General features: G+C 39.0%; 2 protein-coding genes across 2 annotated transcripts in view; one reads left to right on the top strand and one right to left on the bottom strand.

Moving 5' to 3' along the window:
• CTNNA1 (catenin alpha 1) overlaps positions 1-23856 on the bottom strand; it is an 84535-nt gene that overhangs the window by 39920 nt on the left and 20759 nt on the right. The window contains exons 8-9 of the mRNA XM_044444164.1: positions 5021-5101; positions 2110-2262 (exon numbers count right to left, since the gene is read on the bottom strand). Coding sequence (XP_044300099.1) covers positions 2110-2262; positions 5021-5101 — 234 coding nt within the window. The remainder of the gene's footprint in view (positions 1-2109; positions 2263-5020; positions 5102-23856) is intronic.
• Positions 6221-9978, top strand: LRRTM2 (leucine rich repeat transmembrane neuronal 2). The gene has a single exon (XM_044444165.1). It carries the CDS (start codon positions 8284-8286, stop codon positions 9976-9978), a length of 1695 nt encoding a protein of 564 aa, XP_044300100.1. The 5' UTR covers positions 6221-8283.

The raw sequence follows: 23856 nt of genomic DNA, 5'->3' as shown, positions 1-23856 counted from the left end.
TGCATAGTGACAGTACATCTCAAGATATGTAGATATGTCTGTAAGAGCAGCACAACAACTGACAAAGAAACAGTGCGCCAATTCATAAAACACATCTGGCTCACCGTGGGTTATTTAACACACACTAAGCTGCAGTACCTTGCAGGCAACATTTTGAAAATGCAGGGGTTGCTGTGCAAATCTGGTCACTGAGGGCTATCTGACAGTTGAAGTTTGCGCAGCCCTACAACAAACTGAGAGTTAGGCAAGGATTATTTAACATCCAAATAACCTTTGGTTGCTGGGTTCACACAACATGATAGTTCCAGACTGGTGGCTGCATATTCAGGATGTTGCCAACACATGCCATGGCTTATTGCAGGTTAGACCACCTACAATAAGCCTGTTGTGTTATGTGAACTAGACTAGTGAAGAACCATCTTCTTCCTTATGCTGGCTTGTGAAAAAGGAGGCTTTACTTCCAACTTGACAAATCACTCTCCTTTCACAGACCTGACCTCAGAATACTTTGAACTTAAAGTTTCAAGTGTTGTACAATGTGTTCATTATAAAAACTTTCTTTCATGTAGGGAAACTCCATGGGCATTGTAAGACATAAAACAATCTGCCATTTCTTCTTGCCACTGCCCAAGAAGCTTGGCTCTAATGTTGAGATATTTCATATGATTAAACCTACAGCTGGATGCTGGCTGGTCAAGAAATAGCAGGCAAAACATCACTTCAAACTGGGCTTCAGAGCAGGCCTCTCATCAGAAAACAAGAATCCATTCCACAGGTCCTTGCGTTATGGGTGGTTTTCCATTCGTCAACTGTGATTCTTAAACGCTGTTTCAGGTCCACCCCAGATTCCTCTATCAGGAAGAGTCTTCCCCAACTAGGCTGCTGGAATTGAATGACACTGTGTGGTGTGTGTGTCTCCTCTGGTCACTCAGCACTTGATCAAGAGAAAATCTTGCATCCTAGCTAGAAGTCAACAGTCTTTGCTATTGCTTGGTTCTGGAACAGCAAACTTCAAACATCTGTAGTACAGGCAAGATTACCAAATTTGTACAATTTAAGAAGGGCTAAAGGGCCAAAACACATGCTCTATATATGAGACTGACAGCAACCGAGGTTTCTGATTCTTTTCAAAGCATGGAAATGACTGATAGACCCTTGGATGATAATTCAGTTAATCCATAAGGAACAAAGAGCTCAGAGTTTAGAAATACTTCTATAATAGTAGAGACAGAACAAATTAATTTTTAATGCAGGTCAAAGAATGCTCTTTTTGCCAACTCTGTAACCTATCTCCAAGAATCTGCCCATTGCATATTAAGAGGCATGGATCACCTCAGGCTGCCTACCAGTGCTGCCAGCATTTGGATGAACAAGTTTCTATTTACCCTCAAGTGACAATCCTGCCAGATATAATAGTAACAAATGCATGCACACAACTACTTTCCTATAACACTTTGCCACAATTTGAACTAATGCGCTGGTGACATAAATGTAAGAGCAGAGTACTCTTCTAGAATGCTGTCCATTCCAAATGTGGACCGAGTTTTTACATTTTGCTTTGAAATTCATTAACAATGACAATGGAGTAAGAAATTAGGTTGATGTCTCAAGTGAGGCATTCTTAACTCTGTAAAGACTTTATTTGCAGAAAGCATGTACATGGTTCAGGTTTTCTGAGCAATTAAATGTCCTGAACCTTTTTGGTTTGCTGTTCCATTCTTCAGCACCTCACAGATATGGCTTAAGTCAGCTCTCTTCCAATGGATCATAAAAATCAACTGTTCAGGAGTTTTGACCTCTATTGACATGTTGCTGACATACCGGACACTGTTGTTGTAAACCAGGTTAAGATTTCTAAGTTTCACTTTTAGAGTTTTATAAAATTTAGAGATTAGTCTGTACTTCTTTGGTTCCTCAAAGAGATTTCTAATAAGTTTTTTTCTATTCTGAAAAGTAAAATAAATCCATAATGGGGAGGCATGAACAAACCAGCTTTGGGTCACTCCACAAAACTAGGTGGCAGCAGGTTCAGGATAAACAATACTTTATGCAATGTATAACTTACTTGGAACATGGTAGCACAGAATCCAAATTTAAATATCACATTACCTCAATCAGCTTGTTGGCATGTTCACGGAAAACTTGTGCATATTCCTTAACTTCTTTTTCATTTCCATTCTTGGCAGCTTCAATCAAAACTAGAAGTGGCACATTTGTTTCCAGAAAGGAATCTGAAACATGGTCCATGACAGCTTTGCGTAGCTAAGAATAGGGATCAAAGCAATTTAAGCCTTTCAAGGTAAATTGTTACTTTTCTTTAACTTCTGTATTAATAAAAGTCAAACAACTGACTTTGTCACTGATCCTTTCACTGAACACCAATGAACGCCAATAGCCTTTCATTTAAAAGCAAACATATACTGCTACATGGAGAGTATTCTGAAGTCATTTCCCTCAAATTAGGATAGTCCATAAATATTTCATTCTGCATTATAAACATCCCAGTCTCAATTATTTTAATAGAGAATGGGTGTTCCAAATCTACTGGAAAATCACCTCCCCCCAAAATAAAAATAAATCTGGCAATAGCACTTGTTTATACTAGTAAATCATTTAAAAACAGACCTAGGTCAAGTCCAAATAGAGACTTTTTTGTCATGTAACAACCATGGATTAATTAGTTAACCCACAGTTAGTGAGGGCTGTGTATGAGCAAGTGAACACTCTGCCTCTCACCTACTATCTTTTTTCAGCTTTGCTGCCAGTTTCAATGCAGTAACAAACCATGGGTTAACACTCTGGATTCTTTCCCCCACAACCCAGAGTTCTGGGTTTGCACTGCACATTTTTTCCTCATCTCAATGCAAAGTAGAAGCAGTGAGCAGGCAGGAGGCAAACAACTTGCTCCTGCACGGCCCCCAGAAGGCATGGGTTATTATATGAGCACCAAGCAGTAGGGAAGTCAGTAGGGCTTGTAAGGACATAGCAGTGGTACTTTATCAGCAAACCTCATCTGCCACCCTTATTGGAATTCCCAGTTCTGTCTGGATTTAGTGGCAAAACTCACAATAGCTGGGGAGAACTGAATTTTCCCAGTGACAATATATTGTTCTCTATTGTAATGGGAAGTATTTTGTGGTGGCTTAAGTTTTGGATGGACAATTAAGATCCAGAAGCTTTACAAAAGACCAGATACTAGCAAATGAAAATTCTTGAAACTGCCTTCTTGATATGTATGAACAAAGCTGCATGCAATTTTGGATTCCTCTTGAGGATATGGCTACTTGGACTAGCATGCACTTCACCACTGAAATTGGGCATCTTTGGCTACCTATTGGTACTTGAAAACATGTTCTACCTTCTATTCTGACAATTTTTCCAGAAAATTCTATATTCCTAACCAAATCATAAAGGTCAACTGATATAGTCAGGTTGATATTTAACTTTCGCTGTAATTAGCAATACATCTGACTCCTGCCAAATACTTAGATTTTGAAATCAGTCATGCCTTTCTACATCCATCAATTATCTATGATAGCCATCTGAGGCCTCTCAGGTGGATGGATCTGACCTCCCACATTATTTTACCTGTGTCTTAGCAGCTCTACTAAGCTGCACTGTGTTTCACTTCTCAGGAAAAGTTGCCAAAGGCTGCAAGACATATTTCCTAGATCTGAACTATGACTAGAATGGTACAGCCATTTCAGAGCTCACCTGTTCCATGGTGCTGATTTATACCAGAGCATGGACACCTGTGAAAAGGATGCCAAGTGGCCATTTTTAACAGGTGTGGAGGAAGGAAAATGTCACCTCACTCCACTGCTTTTGTCAGTGGGACCACAGTCAAAAGGCATTTGAACTGATTTTATTGAAGGTTTTACTTGTTACGTGCACTAAAATCCATTTAAAGGGTATTAATGCTCCATAAACAATAACATGGGAGCTACTGCTCTCCAGGAAACAACTACTGCCTCTAGGAACCCCTGAATGATAAGCTCAGGCCTGCTGCTTGCTTTCCAGAAAATCCCATGTCACAGTTTGTATCTATCACACAATCCTGTTCACTCCCCAAGTTTTCCTTACTCTCCCAAACAGAACAGGTTGCTCATTCAGTCCAGCCGGGGGGGGGGGGGGTGCTGATAAAGGGAGCAAGCAAAGGCTTTCTTTCCCCCAGGGAGGCAGACTTAAGCAGCCTGTAATCTGACTCCACAGCCCAGTCAAGAGCAGGGCCTGTATCTTTTCTGGTCTTTCTCAAGTCATCTCCCTTGCTCTCCCCTTTTGCCTGTCCTTCCACATGCCCCCGTTTTCTTCTGCCATTGCTGTATTTTCTCTTGAGCAGCCATACCCTGCCCTCTCCCACTTCCTGTTATTCTCCCTGCCCTACTTCAGGTGTTGCTCATGTTGGCAGGGATAGCAAGCAGCAAGTAAGGCAAAGTGTGTGACTTGGCTTGAGGTGTCTCTCTCACCAGGTGCCCTTTCCCTGCCAATTGTGCAGACCTGGAAACCTGTTCAGCTACAGGCACCATCCATAAGGCTAGGTGCAACCAGCTGGGAGCCTGATAAGTAGTGGCATGCCCCACTGAACCTTCACAGCCATCCTTTCTTTCTTTCAAAATGAAATTTAATCAAGGCAAAAGCAGCTTTTAGCTACTGCCCTGATATGCTGAATTTCCCTTGTAGCCAAGGGACCGAGTTGCAAGACTGCCTTCACTCATGTTCCTCTTGATGGTTCCACTTTCCAAGGAGATAGTCCCTGGAAGCAGTGTATTGGTCAAGCCTGCTGTGAAGGAGAGGAAAAAGAGGAACAGTATTTCCTCATCCCCCATGACCAGCTAAGCCTAAACACAACTTCCCCTCATGTTTTTGTGCGGCTATTCCCACTCTCAGCTTGCCCATCTTAACAGAGTCCAAGTGTTTAGTTTTCTGTTACATTGATGGTACTGTAGGAAAGACCAGAATCAGGTCAACTCAATAAAGTATGTGGTGTGCATTAACATTTTATAGTTATTTAATACTGTACCTGTCTACGCAAATCCCTTGTCTTTTTTGTCATCTTGTCTATTGCTGAATTTAGAGCATCACTCCGTTCTTTGCATCCAGCCTAGAAAGATGAGACAAAGAAAAGCTATAGTAATGTCTGTTATCCCCTCTAATGGCTATGAACAAACCCCATGTGCTTTTCCCTTGACTTCGCTGTTTCGGCAAATTGTAGTCAGCAGAGGACAGCTGAATCCATACAACAGGACAACCCACTCTTGCAATTATCCACAACAGGTTTTTTTGTGGTGCAGTACTATGAGCCCAACAGATGATTTGGATCATTACATCCCCCTTTCCCTTTGTTTCTCTAGGTTTTATCTCAGGGGTCACCTCACCATAGAGAAGAACATATCTCTTGTCTAGCAGTTGGAACCATGACCTAATTCTGGCTCTCCATGGTTGTCTCTGCAAAGCCCCCGCCTGAGATGGTGAAAACCAGCTGCAGAGCCAACTTTGGCTATTCCATTAATGGGCAGGCAGGAGTTGCCTTGATGACACTTTGAACAGCCAGTCTGTGCTAGTCCACTGTTTTTTTTTTCAGCCTCAGCTAAAACAATGTGCAGCAGGCACCCTTCTGCAGACAGACGGAAAATCCTTTCTCCACCATCCTTGTTTTCAGTAATGGGGATGCTGAAGGTGAGTTGCATGGTGAAAGCAAAGATATGAGGGATCACTTGCCAAGAGAAAATTTAAAAAATAGCACCCCTTTCCTAGTAAGATCCTTCTCTTCGGTTTCTCTCCCTTGTCCACAGTAACCCCTGTGGATCTGGGAATGGATCAAACTACTTCATCCACCTTTTAAAAGTAAAGGCAGAAAATGGGGTAGAAAAAGTTCTTCACTTTCTTCTTGGCAATGGCTTTCTGGGTGCTACTGCCCAACATCCCCCCCCCCTTTCCTCAAAGGAAAGAAGGGCTCTTTAAAACTTGGGTGGTGACCACAGCCAAGCACCAATTGAAACTAGAGTATCATTTTGCCTTTCTTGACTACTAGCACACACCCAAAATTCCATGTTAGGTAGACCCTCATATTTCACTGAGAATTTTGCAGAAGTGCAACATGGAAGGAAAACAAAAGTTCTGGAGAAAACGCAGTCATGGGGAAACCGGTTTTGAATATGCACCAAAGGGAAGCACGCACCTTATATCCACAGCATCATTTTAACAACCAGTACAAAAATGTAAGTGAAAAAAGCAACAGAGCATGTTGCACTTTCATTGATTTTATGAGTTGCAAATTATAGTATAAATACAGAACAAGCATCAAAATATTTAGATAGCACTAGGGTATGTCCAGTCAGTATTCATTTTGTCTAACTGTGAGTTGTATCTGAAAGTTGCAGCCACACTTTTTGTCTGACAATCCTTCAATAATTATAGCTTACATAGCAATAACAGTGTATTTGAAATCTTTGTAACTTAATGAACAGGGCAAACAGGAATAGCAGGAATGGAGAGAGGAAATGTTCCACAATGCCATACTGTCTGGACCAAACAGAATTTGACTTTTTAAAAACTAGTTACCCAAGAATTTGAACTATAATAATTTTCAATAGCTGGCACCATTCAGTATGCAGCTCACAGTTCAGTCCAACTTTACAAACTAAAAAGACCACATACTAACAAGCAAATTGGCATGCTCTATCGTCTTCCACACCAAGAAATTAAATATTTACAGTCTGTGCCAAATCAACTGAATCACACAACTTGCACCTTGAGTAAGTGGAGCAGCCTGAGAGTTAAGATTATTTTTGGTTTAAAAAAGAATCAAAGCTGATCAGGAAGAGGGAGCTCACACACTCTCATTAATCCAATTTTTCATGGAAAATTTTTTATCCAGCCTCATTTGTGTTTTTTCTGGTTTCCTCTTCATTAATACATTCCCAGGTGATCCAACAGTTTGACAAATAGTGTGTTTGCATGTTGACAAAACATATTTGAACTGAGTCCTCCTTAGAAAAATTAGAACTCTGTTATAAATATTCTAAAAGGCAAAAGATTTATATGATCTGAAGAGAAACCAGAGTATCTCACTCAGGCCAACCCACCTCAGGGGCTGCTGTTGTGAGGACAAACTGTAGCCTTGCCATCTGCCCTGGGTTCCTTGCAGAGGAAAAAAGGCAAGATAGAAATGCAATCTAGTAATAGTAATGAATTAACTTTAAAGTGAAAAACAATTGGCTAATGATTTGGCATTTGGTTAATTTTCTTTCAAGTGCTGCTGAGTAAAATATTATTCTGTAAGTACCAGCAATAAATATGTATCTCCTTTTTAATTATATCTATACTTATATAACAATACAGATCATTTTGACATGCTAGTCCCATGTGATTCTCCTTGACAAGACTTTTGTTAATATGCATCCTACTTCCACAGTTATACCCCTATACATTCTAGATAGGAGACTATCATTAGGACCATCATGCCACAAAATTGCTGTAACCATGCTTCACAAATTCAGCTATACAGCTTACGCTTGTAGTAATTAGTATGCAACCTGCAAGAAACTCCTGCAAAATCATTCCCTATCCTTTGGATGCAGGATGAAAAATTCCTACGGTTAAGTTTTTCCTCTTAGTGGTAGTCTAATCTCACAATTCACAATATGCACCACAGTGCCTTAAACTGCAAAGCTTCTGGAAAATCCAAACAAAAAGGAGCGTCACAGGGTGACGTCAGCCTATATACAGTTGTGTGGTTGCAGCACATAAGCAAATGCACTCCTGTACCGTATCGCTGAAAGCTTTTCAGCAAATGCATTCAAGCGACTACAGAAGCTTCTCTCAGCAATAAGCCACCCATCTGCCATCAACAAGTTACAACAAAAAAAGCCATAGCTATGGAAAGCATTTTCTATTAAACAGCTGCACCGTATAAAAAGGAGAACTCCAATTCAGCACTGATTCAGGAATTAGCAGATCTGTCACTGGAAATCAAGGCAATGAATTCAAGAGGAATATATAAGAAAGGGGACATGAAGTCATTTTACTTTAATAGCAGAGGACAGTAGAAGAAAGTAAATTATTTAAAGGTTGTCAACATTAGAGCTTTTTACAGACTCACTGTGTTGAGTCTAAAACTACGACTGAATGCAACCTCCAACGTACTCAAAAGAATGGGTAAGTTTATGCATTTCAATTTGTTCAGCTATGTGCAGTCAATCTTGCTTTAGGAATGCACATGTAGGCAACGACAGATTTTTTTTTTAAAGGTAACTGGGATGTGCCTGTCAGTAATTTTGATGGATGCTCATACCAGGAATTTGTTTAACTGTAAAGACCCAGAGCATTTTAATGCATGTCATTATCTGCAGCAATCTTTCTCCTTTTTGTTGTAAGCATACATCTGATAAGAATATCCTATTTTGTTGTTTCCCTGAATTATATTCTGCAGGCTTACATTTCAAGTGGCCATTAGGGGCTCCTATGCTGGCAGCAGTATATGCAATGAGTATTGTTTTTAAAATGCTGCCTGCCTTGGGCACGGCTTGTCCACCAAAATGCCGTTGTGAGAAGCTGCTCTTTTACTGTGACTCTCAGGGGTTTCACTCAGTGCCAAACACCACTGACAAGGGCTGTCTAGGTTTGTCATTGAGGCACAATTTTATTATGGAACTTGAAGGGGATCAGTTTGCAAGCTTCAGTCAACTTACTTGGCTTCATTTAGACCATAATCAAATAGATACAATAAGAGAAGATGCTTTTCAAGGACTGTATAAACTCAAGGAATTAATTTTAAGTTCAAACAAAATCTCTTATTTGCCCAACACAACTTTTAGCCAACTGCTTAACCTGCAACATTTGGACCTCTCTTTCAATCAATTATCTGCTTTGCATCCTGAGTTATTCTATGGCCTTCGCAAACTGCAAACCTTGAGTTTACGTTCCAATTCCCTGAGGACTATCCCAGTCCGTCTGTTTTCAGACTGTCGTAGTTTGGATTTTTTGGATTTGAGCACAAATCGCTTGCGAAGTTTGGCACGCAATGGATTTGCAGGATTAATCAAACTGAGGGAGCTTCACCTAGAGCACAACCAGCTGACAAAGATTAACTTTGCTCATTTCCTACGGCTAAGCAATCTGCACATGCTCTTCTTGCAGGGGAATAAAATTAGCAACCTGACATGCGGGATGGAATGGACCTGGGGCACTTTAGAAAAGCTAGATTTGTCTGGAAATGATATCAAAGCCATTGATATGACAGTTTTTGAAACAATGCCTAATCTTAAAGTACTCTTAATGGATAACAACAAGCTAACCACTCTGGAGTCCAAGGTTTTATATTCACTTAAAACCCTAACTACAGTGGGCCTCTCCAGCAACCCCTGGGAATGCAGCCCCAAAATATGTGCGTTAGCCACATGGCTCAGTGGTTTCCAAGGTCGGTGGGAGCACTCCATACTTTGTCATAGCCCAAACCACACCCAGGGAGAGGATATTCTAGATGCAGTTTATGGTTTTCAGCTTTGCTGGAATTTATCAACTGTTGTTGCATCCATTGCTACAAGTTACAGAGCTCCAACGACTGAATACACAAAAAGAATAAGCTCCTCAAATTTTCATATGGGAGACAAGGAAATTTCAACTACTACAAACATACCCATTACCACAGAAGAGCAGTTGCCTGAGCCAAACAATGCCATCTTCACCCAGCAGGTAATTACAGGAACAATGGCTTTATTATTTTCTTTCTTTTTTATCATTTTTGTAGTGTTCATCTCCAGGAAGTGCTGCCCTCCCACATTAAGAAAAATTAGGCAGTGCTCAATGATTCAAAGCCACAGGCAACTACGATCTCAAACACGGCTACATATGTCAAACATGTCAGACCAAGGACCATATAATGAATATGAACCCACCCATGAAGGACCCTTCATCATCATTAATGGTTATGGACAGTGCAAGTGTCAGCAACTACCCTATAAAGAATGTGAAGTGTAATATCTACAGGTAATTGAAAAACAAAAGCAGATAAACTTATTTTAAATTGCAGGGACCCTACGCATTTTTTTTTTAAACTGAAGTTGAGAAAGCCTAGATTTTTCTAGGCTATTTGTGTTGAGTGATGCACTATTCAAGCATTTTTTAAATGAACCCATACTCTTTTCAGTGTTATAACAGTAATGTTTGCATTAAATTTGCACTCCTGTTTGGAAGTCTAAATATGCTTAACCCAAAATATGTAAACTGCTTCATGTTATGTAATTATATGTGTAAAATTTTTACTCTTGAGCCTCCAGGTTTGAATTAGAAAAAATAGTCTGGAAGAAAATGTTAGATATATATTTAAAGGATCCAGTGAAGGGAGGACATTTTACCATTGTAGCTATGATCCTTAACATTCCAGCCAACTCAGTTTTCTTCAGAGATTTTTTAAAAAATTACCATTTAAAAATTCTCAGACTTATGATCTACAGTGGAGAGGAGCAGAAGAGGGATTTTCCAGTGTACAGAAGCATGGGAAAAGTATTATTTTCTTTAGCTCCATATTGAGAGTTCTGCTTATCTAAATGCGATCCAGGTTCAAAATATAGAAGTTGACACTTCCAGGATACATTAATTGCTTTGAAATATCAGCCTTTACAAAAATTTTGACAGCATGCAGCCTAAGCTTTTAGGGTATTAGATATACCTCAACTTCTATTAAAGGTATCTTGATTTAAACGAGTACATTTCAGACTAAGAACCAATATATGCTACAAGGAAGAGAATATTAAACCAACTACAGACAACTCCTTTTTGCCTGCCCTCTCTTAACTGGTAATCTATACTAGAAAACTATTTTATGCACCAATTACTGGTTTCTTTACAGACCAAATTTGCCCTTGTAGGACAGGCTTTCTGCTTCCATTGTGAAATCCCAGCCCTGGATGATTTATACACCAATCTTAACTGCATTTATGCAGAAGTGAATTCCATAAATTTTAATAGCACTTCTAATTAAATATGGTTGCATTATACCTTGGAAAGCATAAGGAACTCAGAGTAGAAGATTAGAGCTAGTTTAATAAAAACACACTGCTTGGAACATTTTATTGTAAGAAAATACTTAAAATGTCATTTCAGCTAATATAAACCCACTCTACAAAACAAATAATCCATTTCTGGATAAAAGTTCTGTATTAGGATTGTGCTATGGATTATGTTATGACATTAAAATTAATGCACACCTATACAGTTTAAATAGAAGACCAATGGGGAAACAGTGTATTTAATGCAGTTACTCAAAAATCACAAACACATAACCAAAGCTATAGAGTTAAATGTACATATGTAGATCTAAAGTATCATGCCAAATTCAGCAGCAACATTTTCAAGTACATGGAGAGAGAAAAAAACACTGGTGCTTGGATCCCTTAAATCAGTATATATATTAATTGTGTATTGTACTATGCTGCAAAGTTTTCAAGCTAATCAGTGGCTTGAAAACCCATTTTTACATGCGCAGTATCTCTTAGTGAAGTACTTGGCTATATATTGCAGTGCTTTAACATAAAGTGAGTAGTCTGGAGATTTGAGACTTTAGAGCCAACGAGTCAAAGCCCAGTACCCATAAGCTTCTGCTTTTCATACTGGGTACTATTTCAACTTAATATGAAGGTTCCTTTATATTTTTCTAGCTTTGTTTAAGCCTCTGACTGTTTACTATTAAAATGAAGATAAATGACTCAATATCCAGAAATCTTTCATGTAAGCCATTGCTTTTTTTTAGCCATATACAGTATATTCTATGCATCTGGGTAAAGAGATATTCTCTCTGCATTTAAACACTGCATCCATCAATAATCGCAATTTCATTGGGTTTGTTTCACACTCTAAATCTTTGTGAACTGCCTATGTTTCAGCCCTACTCATATGAAGACACAGATCAGTCCATCACTTGACAAAAATCAATTGTGTTAAACTGTGCAACTGTGGACAAAACAGGTGTATATATTGTTAAGAATTTCAAGGCAAGATCAAATGCTTAATTGGCAGTAAACAGGCTTTGTTACCAAAGAGGTCTGCATTTTCCCAATATACCAAGCAGTAGTGTATGAATTCCGTAAATAGACCAAAACAGAAACACTACTTCTAGTATAGCATTTCTTCAGCATCACACATGAACAGTAATAATCTCTATATATTCTACCAGCATCCTGTAGGATAAGTCCAACTGAATACAGCCCAACATTATTTCATCAGTGAATTACTTAACTGTTACATGGAGATATGACAACTGGTTGGACATACCAGCTGACCAAAATTTTTGATCACCACCAACCCCTCCTACTGGGAGTAGTTTTTCTTGCTCATGTGAGTCTTTTGCAGGTGGTGCCAAAAATATTTTGCTGCTGCAGCAGCTACTGATACCAGTAACACCTACTGTGCAAGAACAGTAGAATAGGGAGCAATGTACTAAACATGTGGAATAAAGGTGCTCACTGCTAGTTACGCAGTCAAGTAAATTTGTGGAATTATGGCTATAGGCCAACTTGACTTAACTTTGTTCCTTGCTCTACCATTTCAATCTGTTCTTTCCCTTTGAGATGGCACCTGTAGATACTTAGGCAAGAACAATCCAATTTAATTTCCCTACTTATTCAAGCTTGGAGAACATAAATATTAGCCTCTTGCACAGGTTGACATGTCTATATAATATTTGGCTTTGTTACACAAAAATGATGTAGGCTACTTGATATGAACTCTCAACAATTCAAAGCAGATTCCAATAGTGAGTATTAACTCCAAAAAGAGGAATCATATGCCCACATGAACTGGCAGCCACCAAAACAGAAATATCTTTCACTAACTATGAGCTGTATGTAGCAAGCCCACACACTAGTTATGTTCAATATATTTCCATGTTTCATCCTCCTTTGGTGCCTCTAGGAAAGAGGCAGCAAACTTGAGCAGCAAACTGCCTGCAAAAATAATCACATTCAATTCAGTATTAGTAGGGATGCCAAAAGTATTATTTCATCCAACAGAAGGAGCACTATGAAGACCAGTTCAAACATCCATGTTCAAGTTGACAGCAGCATCAACTGATGACTCGCTTATGTGAAGAGCCATTGTAGAAAGGATGTTCATGTTACCTGACAGCAATTCAAACAAATATACATCAAGTCTTACATAGTCAAATGATGGTAAATCATGTGATGCACACGTGTGCAAACTTTTCCCAGTGCTGGCGTAACTCATGGTCTCATGGAGCTTTATGTTTACCTACCCCTTTCTTGTCACAAAAGCAATGCATTTTCCCATCTATGCTGAAAATGACTTTGTTTTTCTGAATAGTTCCTAGCTGCTGCAGATTGTCATCTTAAAACCTCCCCACAGGAAGTATTTCAAGGCTACTATTAACATAATTCACAAAGGTGGGGGGAAAGGAAGTAGACCCACTTTTTATTCTTCAAACTGTTCAATAAACTCCTAAGCAAATTATTTTTCATTCAGACAGCTTAAGATACATGCAAGCAAGCTTTCAGAATTAGAACGTGTTGTGTGTGGGAATAAAACCATGAGAACCATGTTCAGCATCACAGTTCTTTGTACACTAAGACTCCTGGTATTTTATTTTATTTTTTATTTAAACAACTTATATGCCGTCCCATCGCATGAGCCTCGGGGCGGCTTACAAGTATGGAATTTACTGTCATCCTCTTCTAACTAATAGCATTGTTGAATACTTTGGAATCATTCTTTTTATACTGCAGTAGCTACTGGTTTAAGAGAAATAACATTATAGAGGCCTCTACTTTTAAATGAAACTTCATTATCCCATATAATGTCAATTATGCCACCTGATAACAAGATGGTGGCCATATCCATGATGTAAATTCAAAAATCTCTGCCATGCTTCCAGTTCGAGTTCAGTATTTCCGCTATTATATTTTCCCCTGGAACTCTTTGACAATGCTAAGAACAGACATTCCAAATGACTTGTGATAGCAATGTTTCAAGATGCATTTTCTGTTGGAGGAGGATTCATAATGGAGTAAAAGCAGTGTACAAAAAACATTAAAACGTGTGTATACTGTAAAAGAAATAGAAGTTGCCTCTTTTCTGGTACCTTTTCAATTAAAAAAAAAATTGCTTGACCTTTATGGTGACAAGAGCCAGCAAAACAGGAGTCTTCAGGACTATTCTACTTGCTCCCACCAGACTGCCTAGAAAGATCTCCTTTAAATAACTAAGTTGTATGTTTTCAGTCATATCAGTATGGTATCCTTCATTATTTTTCAAGTGAAATGTTACTGTTTAGCAAATGCTCAATGTTGAAAGTATACAGATGTTTTGTTACCCATGTAATTTATCTACTTATGACAGATTAGGTAAATGCAAAAGTGCTATACAACCACAGTCTCTAGTTTTCTTAAGGATTTCATAAAGAACTGTAAAAAGTAAATACTAACTTACAATGTGACCCACAATATACTGGAGCAGAATATTTGTGAACAATATCTATGATGTATTTTCTTATTCTGAGTGTTATGGAGGGGAATTGTTTATTAGCATTTGGAGCTAAGATAGAAGCAACTCTTTGTGTCTAGTTGCTAAGACTCCTCTCCAACAATTTACAATACTGCATGGAAAATACTCCGCTACACAAAAGCATTTTGAAGCCTGGATTCTATCAAGTCACATCTAGATACGTTTGTTCATGTTCTGTGCTAAGCCAATAAGCACAAGGGGACATTAAAACCTTAATCTGCATAGTTTCATTATGTCAGATCATATACTAGTGCCACCTGTTCATTGTTCATCATAATTTCAGCTATCAATTTTTTGTTAAAACTGACACACAGGTAACAGGATGTTTTTATATTGGGTTAGAATTTGAAGACAGCCTTTAGAATATGATATATTCCAATACAAATAACCACATTCTTTAGAGCGGTCTATGAAGCAACTGAAGTGAGTCATTTGCAATTCGCAAACCATCGCCCAGTGTCAAAGGTCTTAGCAAACCCAGATTTCATCTGAATGAAGATTTCAATATGAACTAAAGACACTTTCATGCTAATTCTTGCTGTTAAGCAAGATGCCTGCAACAACAGTAATCTGGTGAAGAAAACATCCTCAATCTGCTTGGAAATAATAAAAAACTCAGAATACTACAGTAAAGGAGATGAAGGTATTTCTCTGAATTCTAGTTTTATTCACAGGAAGCACTTATGAGAAAGGTCAAGAAAATGTACTAAGGATTTCATTGAGAGATTACATTAAGTAGCAGGTTGTGAAGTCTCAAATTCTATCTTGCAAGAACAATTTTGCATTAAGTGAAATTCTTCTCACTCCAGTGACCTGGGTGATAATGAAAACATACCACACATGTGATAAGTGGTATGTCCATCTCTTATAAGTTCCTAAGACAAGTGCTTCTATTTCTGAAAGAAATACTGAACAGTTCTAGTAAAAAGATTGCAAAGGGTGGGTCTGCACAAAATGCTAAGCCACCCCATAAAGGAGTTATGGAGTATATGTTGTTCATGGAACAACTCATAGTACTCCTGACAATCAGCCTTGCCACAGGTAGTTCTTCCCTTTGTTCCCTCTCTGTCTTTCCAGATAGCTCCAGCACATATACCAGGGGACTGCACAGTAGAACCCATCTTGTCTCCTTGTCCCACCCCCCCCTTACTCCTTTTCATCTTCAAGTCCTCCCATTTTAAAAGCCTAAAAAATGTGCAATGTTTCAGTTGTTAAGGGGCACATGAAAATTGAGTAAGCAACATATAAGGAAACTGACAAAACAAGACTGCTTGTTGACTAACTTGCAGATAGTTATGAAGGACTGGGGAAGAAATATGAATGGAGAAACCTATTAGCATATGTTAGAAGAACCCAAGAAGATGGGGGAAAGCCAAAGGAGTATGTACACCAAAAGCAGGGCAGGGAAAGGACAATGACACCAATGACATCTTGGCAATGTGATCCTTGGCACTGTGATCCTCTAGCTTTTAAGTGTTAAACTGACAATTCCCAGAGTCCTCCACCTTCCAACACTTTCCCAAATCTGCAGGTATCCTAGGAATCAGAGATATTTGCTCCCTGGATTTTCACAGCTGCTTTCAGATCAGTTAGTTATCAGTTACTGCATTTACCTGATTTTTTTTTTTAATCATCAGGAAGTGACAGAATGGGACTGAGTAAACGGTGCCCTATTGAGGAATGGATATAAATAGCACTGCTTCTGGTGCCCCATTTGCTCTGACTTGTTCTGCCACCTCAAAGGGGTTATTTTTGGGGGGGGGCGGTGATTGTGCAATGGATTTGTGCAATTTTATACACCAATTTAATGGCTGGAAAATAAAAGGAAAGGAAATTTGCTTATCTACCGAAAATGCTCTGCTACTGCAGGTATCCAAGGTTGCCCTGCATTTACTTTCTAATCCTTTAAGTTGCATGGATTTCTCCCCTCCCATTTACTTTCTGGGCATTAAATATTCAGAGAGTTCCAATATTCTAAAACTCTAGATGGTTAAAAAAAATGCTACCAATGTGGCAGTACAGGGTGGCGCAAACAGGGTACAAGCACCAGCAGTTCTTACAGTGGTTTTCCAGCAGTTAAAAAACTACCAGGGAACTGCATTCATCTCAGCAGTAAGGGGACAGCTAATATATCCAGGTTCTGCAGAAGATGGATAGTTCAACACTTCGAAGCAAGAGGATCACATTGCCAAAGGTGAGACTGTTTCCCTTCCCCCTATCAGTATATTCCCTCCCTCAGTTTTTTCCCATTTTGGAGAAACTGCATCCCAATAGATTTCTCCTGCAGTCCTTTGTGACTGTGCTCAAATTAGTTCAAAGGCAGTCTCATTGTGTCAGTTTCCTTGTATGTTACCTATGCCACTTAGTTGCTCTATTTGACATCTCAATCAGATAAGGAAATCGATCAAGCAAGACAGCATACATAATATAACCCTAAGAGTGTACTTGCGAAAGACTGGCAATAATTAAAAACAAAATATGATCTCAACTGTGCTTTTTTGAAGCACTGAAAGAGAATGAAAGAAGCTGTGAAACAAGTCATGATACTTCCAAAGTGGTATTGGTGGAAAGACAGCCACTGCTGAGATGTCAAAAAGTAAGTGGAATGGGCTTTTTTTGCTATTCCTTGTCCAGTGGCTTGCTAGCTGATTCCAAAAAACTATGATGAAACTATTGTCCTGGGTTCAGATAACGCAACAACCCACTCTCCCTGGGAGTGAACAACCCAGGAGGCCAGTTCACTGTCCCTCAGACTTTTGGGGGGCTGGACTATAGTTTGAAAAAAAAAATGAACGAATTCCTATGCACACTGCACATTAAAAATAATTACAATTAATTGAAATAATTAAGATTTTAAAAAATTAATTAAACTTAATAAATATTTAAAAAAATTAAAATGTTTGCTCCGCTCGCTTGGGCTGCAGCAGCAGCCCAAGATGAGGTGGGGAAGAGCATGTCCATATATAAGGAACATAGCTACAATGTCCGCGATCATGCTGAGGGGAGGGGGGGAAGGGCACGATTGTGGGCATGCTCAGGGGGAGACGGGCGCGCTCGTGCAGGGAAGGTGGGCGCAGTCGTGGCCATCTCCCCCCCGAGCACTATTGCGGCCATCTCCCTGCTAAGCATGACTGCGATTGTGCCCGTCTTTCCTGCACGAGCACATCTGCAATCACGGCCATCTCCTCACTGAGTATGCCTGTGCTGGCTCAGAGTTTTTGGACTCACTCAGAGATTGTTTTCTCCGAGCGAGTCCAAAAGCTCTGAGGTGGGCCGGAAAAATCAGTATGGCGGGCTGGATCTGGCCCACAGGCCGTAGTTTGAGAATCCATGCCCTAAAACAAACCATGGTTTGTCATGGTGGCTTGTCCGTAAAAATAAGCCACCTTGGGGATAGTAAATCTAGGTTGGTACAACATGGCAACACACTATGGTAGGCCACCCATGATTAGTTGTTGTGTCATGTGAATCAGGGTAGATAAAAATAAATGATTTTTAATTAAAATGGGTTTTTATCTAAATCAGATTTTAAATAAAATACTTTGAGAAAAAATCTATCTAAAGATAACATTACAGTTCAAAGTTTATTCATCATGAAATAAGGATTAGTTTTTAATTATGTAGCATGAGGCTGTATATTTATGCTACATTTCAGTTTTTTGGTAAATCTATTCTATTAACCAATTCACAATGTCATGCTCTTCCAGAAGTTTCTGTAAAATTTATTGGGCAATTTTTCTATCTAAAAGACATTGTCACAGATGCTTGGTTTTACAGTTCTCAAAACCATCAATTTGTGTCTGCAAAGATCACATGCCTCTTCTTCACAGCAAAAATGCTATAAAAGAAACACACAGTTGAGAAAAAGACCATAATCCCATTGTTCCTTTGGTAATCTATGTACACAGAATCAAACTCTTACCTCTTAAGTGCCAAGTTTCAAAAAATTCAGTGAATAGAAGATTGTTGGGAGTGCAACAGCTAAAAGCATGTGTGGGGAGCAAGCAGTAAAAATGAAAGCTACACCTTTTGAGCATAATACTCCACTAATCTTTGGATCTTCTTGTGTAAAGCTTGAGCTTTAACATATTATTCTTTCCCTGGAGGAGAAAACCTATAATGGCAGCAGGCCATAAAAGAGACCCAGTTTGGGAATATTTTAATGAAGTTCCTCTTCCTATGGGTTAGGCATGCATGCATGTAAAACCATGGTTTAAATCTAGTCTTACTTAAATCCACCCTCATGTGAATCAAATCACTAAGGAAGGACTTAAGCAATAAGATGCAATTAATTGCATTTTGGTGGATTAAGAATAACAAAGCTTTATTTTGCTGCTAATACTTTGATATTAAAGACCTGAAGCTCCTAATATGCAGAAAAGGTGTCTATTTGGGACCCCAAATTCAAGTTATTGTACGCCTAAAGTACAGAATTCAACTGCATAAGTTTGCTAAATGTGTTTAGGTAGTTCAAGGTGATCCATGAACAAGAGAGTGGGGTTGTTCACATGTAACACTAGTAAATCATGGGTTAATGATGGGTTGATCAACACCATGATTTATCATGTTCTGTGCCTTTTCAAATATTCAAACTTGGTTCACGTGATTGGGGGTTACTACATCAACTGAACATGGACACTAATAGTTAATCACTAGTTAAGCTCACAGGTAAGCTAACTACTTAAATGTGCTCACAGTTTGGTTGTCACATAGGAATCCTAATTGACCTGATCAGGGGATGAATGTTCAGAAAGCTTGGATAATACAACCAGCATCAATGTACGATTTGCTACTGTGACATATGAACTGGGTTACTAGGTACCAAAAAACTAAGCTGTAAACCCAGAATATTAGGAAGCACTATGTATAGTCATCTATTAAAAATACTAGCTAGTTCGTTACTGTATGTGTTACTACACACTGGATATTTGCTAGGAGGATCTTTTGACACAAATGTTTCCCATTTGTCAATTTCATTACACAAATAGCTCTCTATAAATCAGGCCTAAATTTCTGGAATTCATCCAGTTTGACATTACTGGCTTTTGTTTTTAAAATGCAAAATTAAGTTTTAGAAGCCAGCCAGCAAGAATCAGTTCTTAAGGTTGTGTGCATTCCTCTGTCACTAGGAAAAGATTTAGCTTTTCCTCTTTTCTATCCTGTCTAATTAAAGGCTACAACCTGGTCCACACATAAGAATCCATGGTTTAAACAAACCCTAAGCTGGCATGCATAAGTAGGGGAAGAAAGAGATCTGCTGCTTGCATAAGTGGGAGCACACAGAGAGATCTACCATTATGTTTATACCAAGATAATCAGTTTGTTTAAGGGCTAGAGAATCCCGTGGTTAACTCATGGTTTATTGAACATGATGTGCAAACCCTAACCAATTAAGTCAACAACCTCTGAATGAGCCAGTTGTAGGTGAGCAGAAGTGGCTGGCATGCTGCATGCTTTCTCCTGTTCCTCCCAAACTGCCCACAGATCAAACACTCTTGAATTTCTCTGGAAGCTCCAAGGGACTGATTTTCCAATCTTTTCTGAACTGAGACCCACCTTTACTCCAAAGATACATTTTGAGACTCACTCTCTCTCTCTCTCTCTCTCTCTCTCTCTCTCTCTCTCTCTCTCTCTCTGTGTGTGTGTGTGTGTGTGTGTGTGTTCATTTTGTTTATACAAGTATATGCTAGTTATGGTGAGTAGGGCTAGAACCTTGTAGTGGGTCCTGATTCGCCAGTTTAAAAAAAAAAATTCTAAAAGGATTTCATAATTCTAAGCTAGACGAACCATCAAGATATTTTTCCTAGAACAATTAAATATTTGAATTAGCAGGGACAGTAGGAAGCCTTACCAATAACGGCTTCCTTTACAAGCCCTGCTTCTTGCTATTATGAGATGCTAAACACCAATGGGCCTGCAGCTTAAGGGAGGGATGGGAAATCCGTGCTCTTTCAAATGTTAGGCTGCAAATCCTATCATTCCTTACTACTGGCCATGCTAGCTAGGGCTGATGCGAATTATAGTACAACATTGCACGAATGACCACATGCTCCCTACTCCTATTAAATGCGCAGAGTGACTCCTTTTGCTCAAGTGGACACTCTTGCCTTTATACATAATTTCATTTCCTCTTCTGGAAACATCCTAAAAGACTTGGGGTCAGATTATTTGAAGGATTGCCTTGTTCTATGCATACCTGCCTGGATCCTAAAAGACTGAGTGGAAGTGATGTCCTCTTTACTACTGCAATCACATGTGGGGATGATTCTCTCTGTGTTGCCTCTTCCTCAGCTCACCTGTGTTTCAAACACCTACCAAACAGCTGATATATGTACATGTGTGGCCCAGAGTCACCACCTAGTCCTCAAAGCTGAGAAAAGGATAATCTATAGCTGAGGGAAGCCCCTCCATCACCCTACCTGGGCTTACATGTGTGCCCTGAGGGAATGCAGAAGAAAGGAAGATCCAACTATGCAACTCATGCAATCAGCTTTTTAACAGTCAGACTTTGTTCTGGTTTTTACTAACACTGGTTTATGTCAATATTTAATATTTGAAAACTGCTTTGAGGGTCTTGGCAAAAAAGTGGTAGATAACTATATAACTATAATAAGTAAATAAGTATAGAATAGGGCTTCATAAAATACTGAAGTAGGCACACTGTCCAGAATCCGAATAGTCAAAACTAGTATGGCATGCCCAAGAGAAGTCTGGATTTGTGGCATTAAGGAAGCCTGGTGGAGAAGCACATGACAAGCTTCTTTTAAAACTCCTATTCTGAGCAGACTTTTCAAAGTAATTTTGGTAAGGTTTCAGGGACTGTGATGCCAAACAAGTTACATTTTGCTGGATATACCCAAAGTCTTGTGCACACCTGAAGTAGCTCTTTAGATTGACCACAGTCATTTTAAAATTTTGTTAATTACAAAAGCTGAATGTATTTTTATACAGAAGTGTTAGTTTCTACTTGGAAGCATAAAGTGAATATTGCCTTAACATCTTTATTCATCAACTGTCCAATATACAAATCACAGATTCATTTACTATTTGGCAAATTTCAAGAAAGTTTCACTGGCTTTTTGCTCGACATTTCATCTCCTGATTTGTCACTAATCCAATGTTTTCCACACCCTTATCTTGAACTGGAACTTCAAGCTGATGCTTTCAAACATTATCCATTGCCACTTGTGTTATGAACTTAGGAGGGAAGGTCCTTTAGGACAAGTGTTCTGTTTGTTCTTTTTGCTTAAGTTACACTCAAGTTACTGTACATCTTTGGTTTGCTCCATTCCTTACTTCCCACTGTTTTAATAACTGAATTTATACCTGCTCTCTACTCCTTGGTCTTTAGTTACACAATTCTTGGCTTGTTGATTTGGACTTCAATATATGTCTGCCATTTCCCCTTCAAATATACTGTATAAGTATTTGATAAAAGCCTCAAAGCACTCCAAAAGATATCAAGATTTTCCTTTGCTGAAACCATGTTGGTTCTTATTCAGGAAGCTTTTTCTTAGGACTGGGAGGAAACCTAGCAGAATTCATCCCTCTAGTAATCACAGACTTATGCTTGGCTCTGTCTTGCAAATTGTGCCAAGAAGTCCATGAACGCTCATGGAAAGAAGGTTGTGCAACTTGCAACCTTCTTCCGCATTAGCTGCAGTAGATTTTGTGCAGAAGAGGGATGGTATTTGCACAGCACATGGCCCTTGATTCCTGGTGAACACCCTGCAAACACTGGCCACGCTTGTCAGGAACTTGGGACTCTGGGATGCTGCAAAGTGCACCAGTGTGTGTGTGGGGGAGCTGAGCCCACAGAATCTGATTCGTTCCCAGTCCCAGATTCCTCACACATATCTGCCTGTTGTTCTATATCAAGAGTGCAAAGTTTCAACATCCTTCTCTATCTGTTACGCTACAGATAGAAGCTGGCAGGTTTCTTGTAGAACACAGAAATGTAAAAAAATAAGTTTTGAAGTACTAGTTTCATGCTGCAAGCGTGCAGACTAGAGAACTATGTAAGGAACATATTACATACTAGCAGTAAAAATGCAATATAACCAACTAGTAGTAACATTTTCTCTCACACACCAAATACTTCAATACTCATGGTGCTTGCTAACACAAGTCTTTCTTTCCCAGCTTTCTTACATGTTTCTCCCTCCTCCTTCTCACCCTTATTAAAATCTCAGTTGTTTTCTTGCTTATACAAACTTGTTTACTCCCACCTTCCCCCATGCAGCTTTTTCTCTCCCTCCTATCTCAGCACAGTCACACAGCTCTCTAAAGTTGAGAGGGGTGTGGGGATGCCTTTGGTTTGTTGCTTTGTCCTGTTTATATTGAGTTTGATCAGCAGATCCCTTCTGATTCTGGCTATGAAGCCCAGTCAGACTGCCAGATGTGGATGTAAAATTGTTTCAGCAAATTGTCTACATATTCTTGGATAGCAATTTGTGCAGCACTTTACTAATTTTCCCCACAATGTTCAGTGAACAGGGTCAAAAGTAATGTCGAGCAGCTGCACAACAAAGGATTGTACCCCTACTTATTGCTGAGTTTAGTAATTATCTGACCATTTTTCTCCAGTGCATTTTTTCCTAATTAGAAAGCTTGTTACTGTCAAGAGTGCAGTTCTCAATTCATTCAAAGCATGTTCTCCCCACACATTTAACACCATTCATCCAGTATCCATTTATACTGGATCAATTTAGAGAAGGAATGGCAAACGTGCCATAAAATATTTCAGATACTCAGTTAACTAAAGAAGTCAGCAAAGGATGCTAGCTAACCCAGTCATAACTGATCTGCAAGCCCCCTCTCCAAGCCACAATATGTGGAAGAAAGGGAAGGCAGAAAGAATTATATGAAGTTCTAGACAGGTTGGTTCTCAGAACCCCAAGATACTTTCCTCCAAGTAGCATATAGCTGAAACTGCAATCACTTAAAGTACTTATACTCTTATTTTTTCCTCACATCTTCAAAAATACCTTTTGCATCCCTCATTTGTTGCAAGATCAGAAATTAGATTTATCCAAACAAATGCTCCTCTCCAATTTCCTACAACAAATATCCTAGAAATATTATCTAGTAATACAATTGAGATTTATTTCTGCATAATTTTCTCACCATACATCATAGCACAGCAGTCACTTTTACAATTTTCACAATGAAATGTACTAAATTTTATATTAGTCCCATTCAACCAAAAAAGATGAACTTGGTTTTTTAATGTCAAAAATTTACTCCAAATTCAAATGCTGACACTAAAAATCAAGTCTTGACATCAACATTTTATTTTAACTCAGTCATTCTCTTGATCCAAAACATCTACTGCAAGGAAAA

Source organism: Varanus komodoensis, unplaced genomic scaffold (assembly GCF_004798865.1).
Source record: "Varanus komodoensis strain SLA01 unplaced genomic scaffold, ASM479886v1 scaffold44_3, whole genome shotgun sequence".
In the NCBI taxonomy this organism is placed as follows: domain Eukaryota; kingdom Metazoa; phylum Chordata; class Lepidosauria; order Squamata; family Varanidae; genus Varanus; species Varanus komodoensis.
The sequence above is the reverse complement of the archived record's forward strand: the minus strand, read 5'-3'. Positions and strand labels throughout refer to the sequence as shown.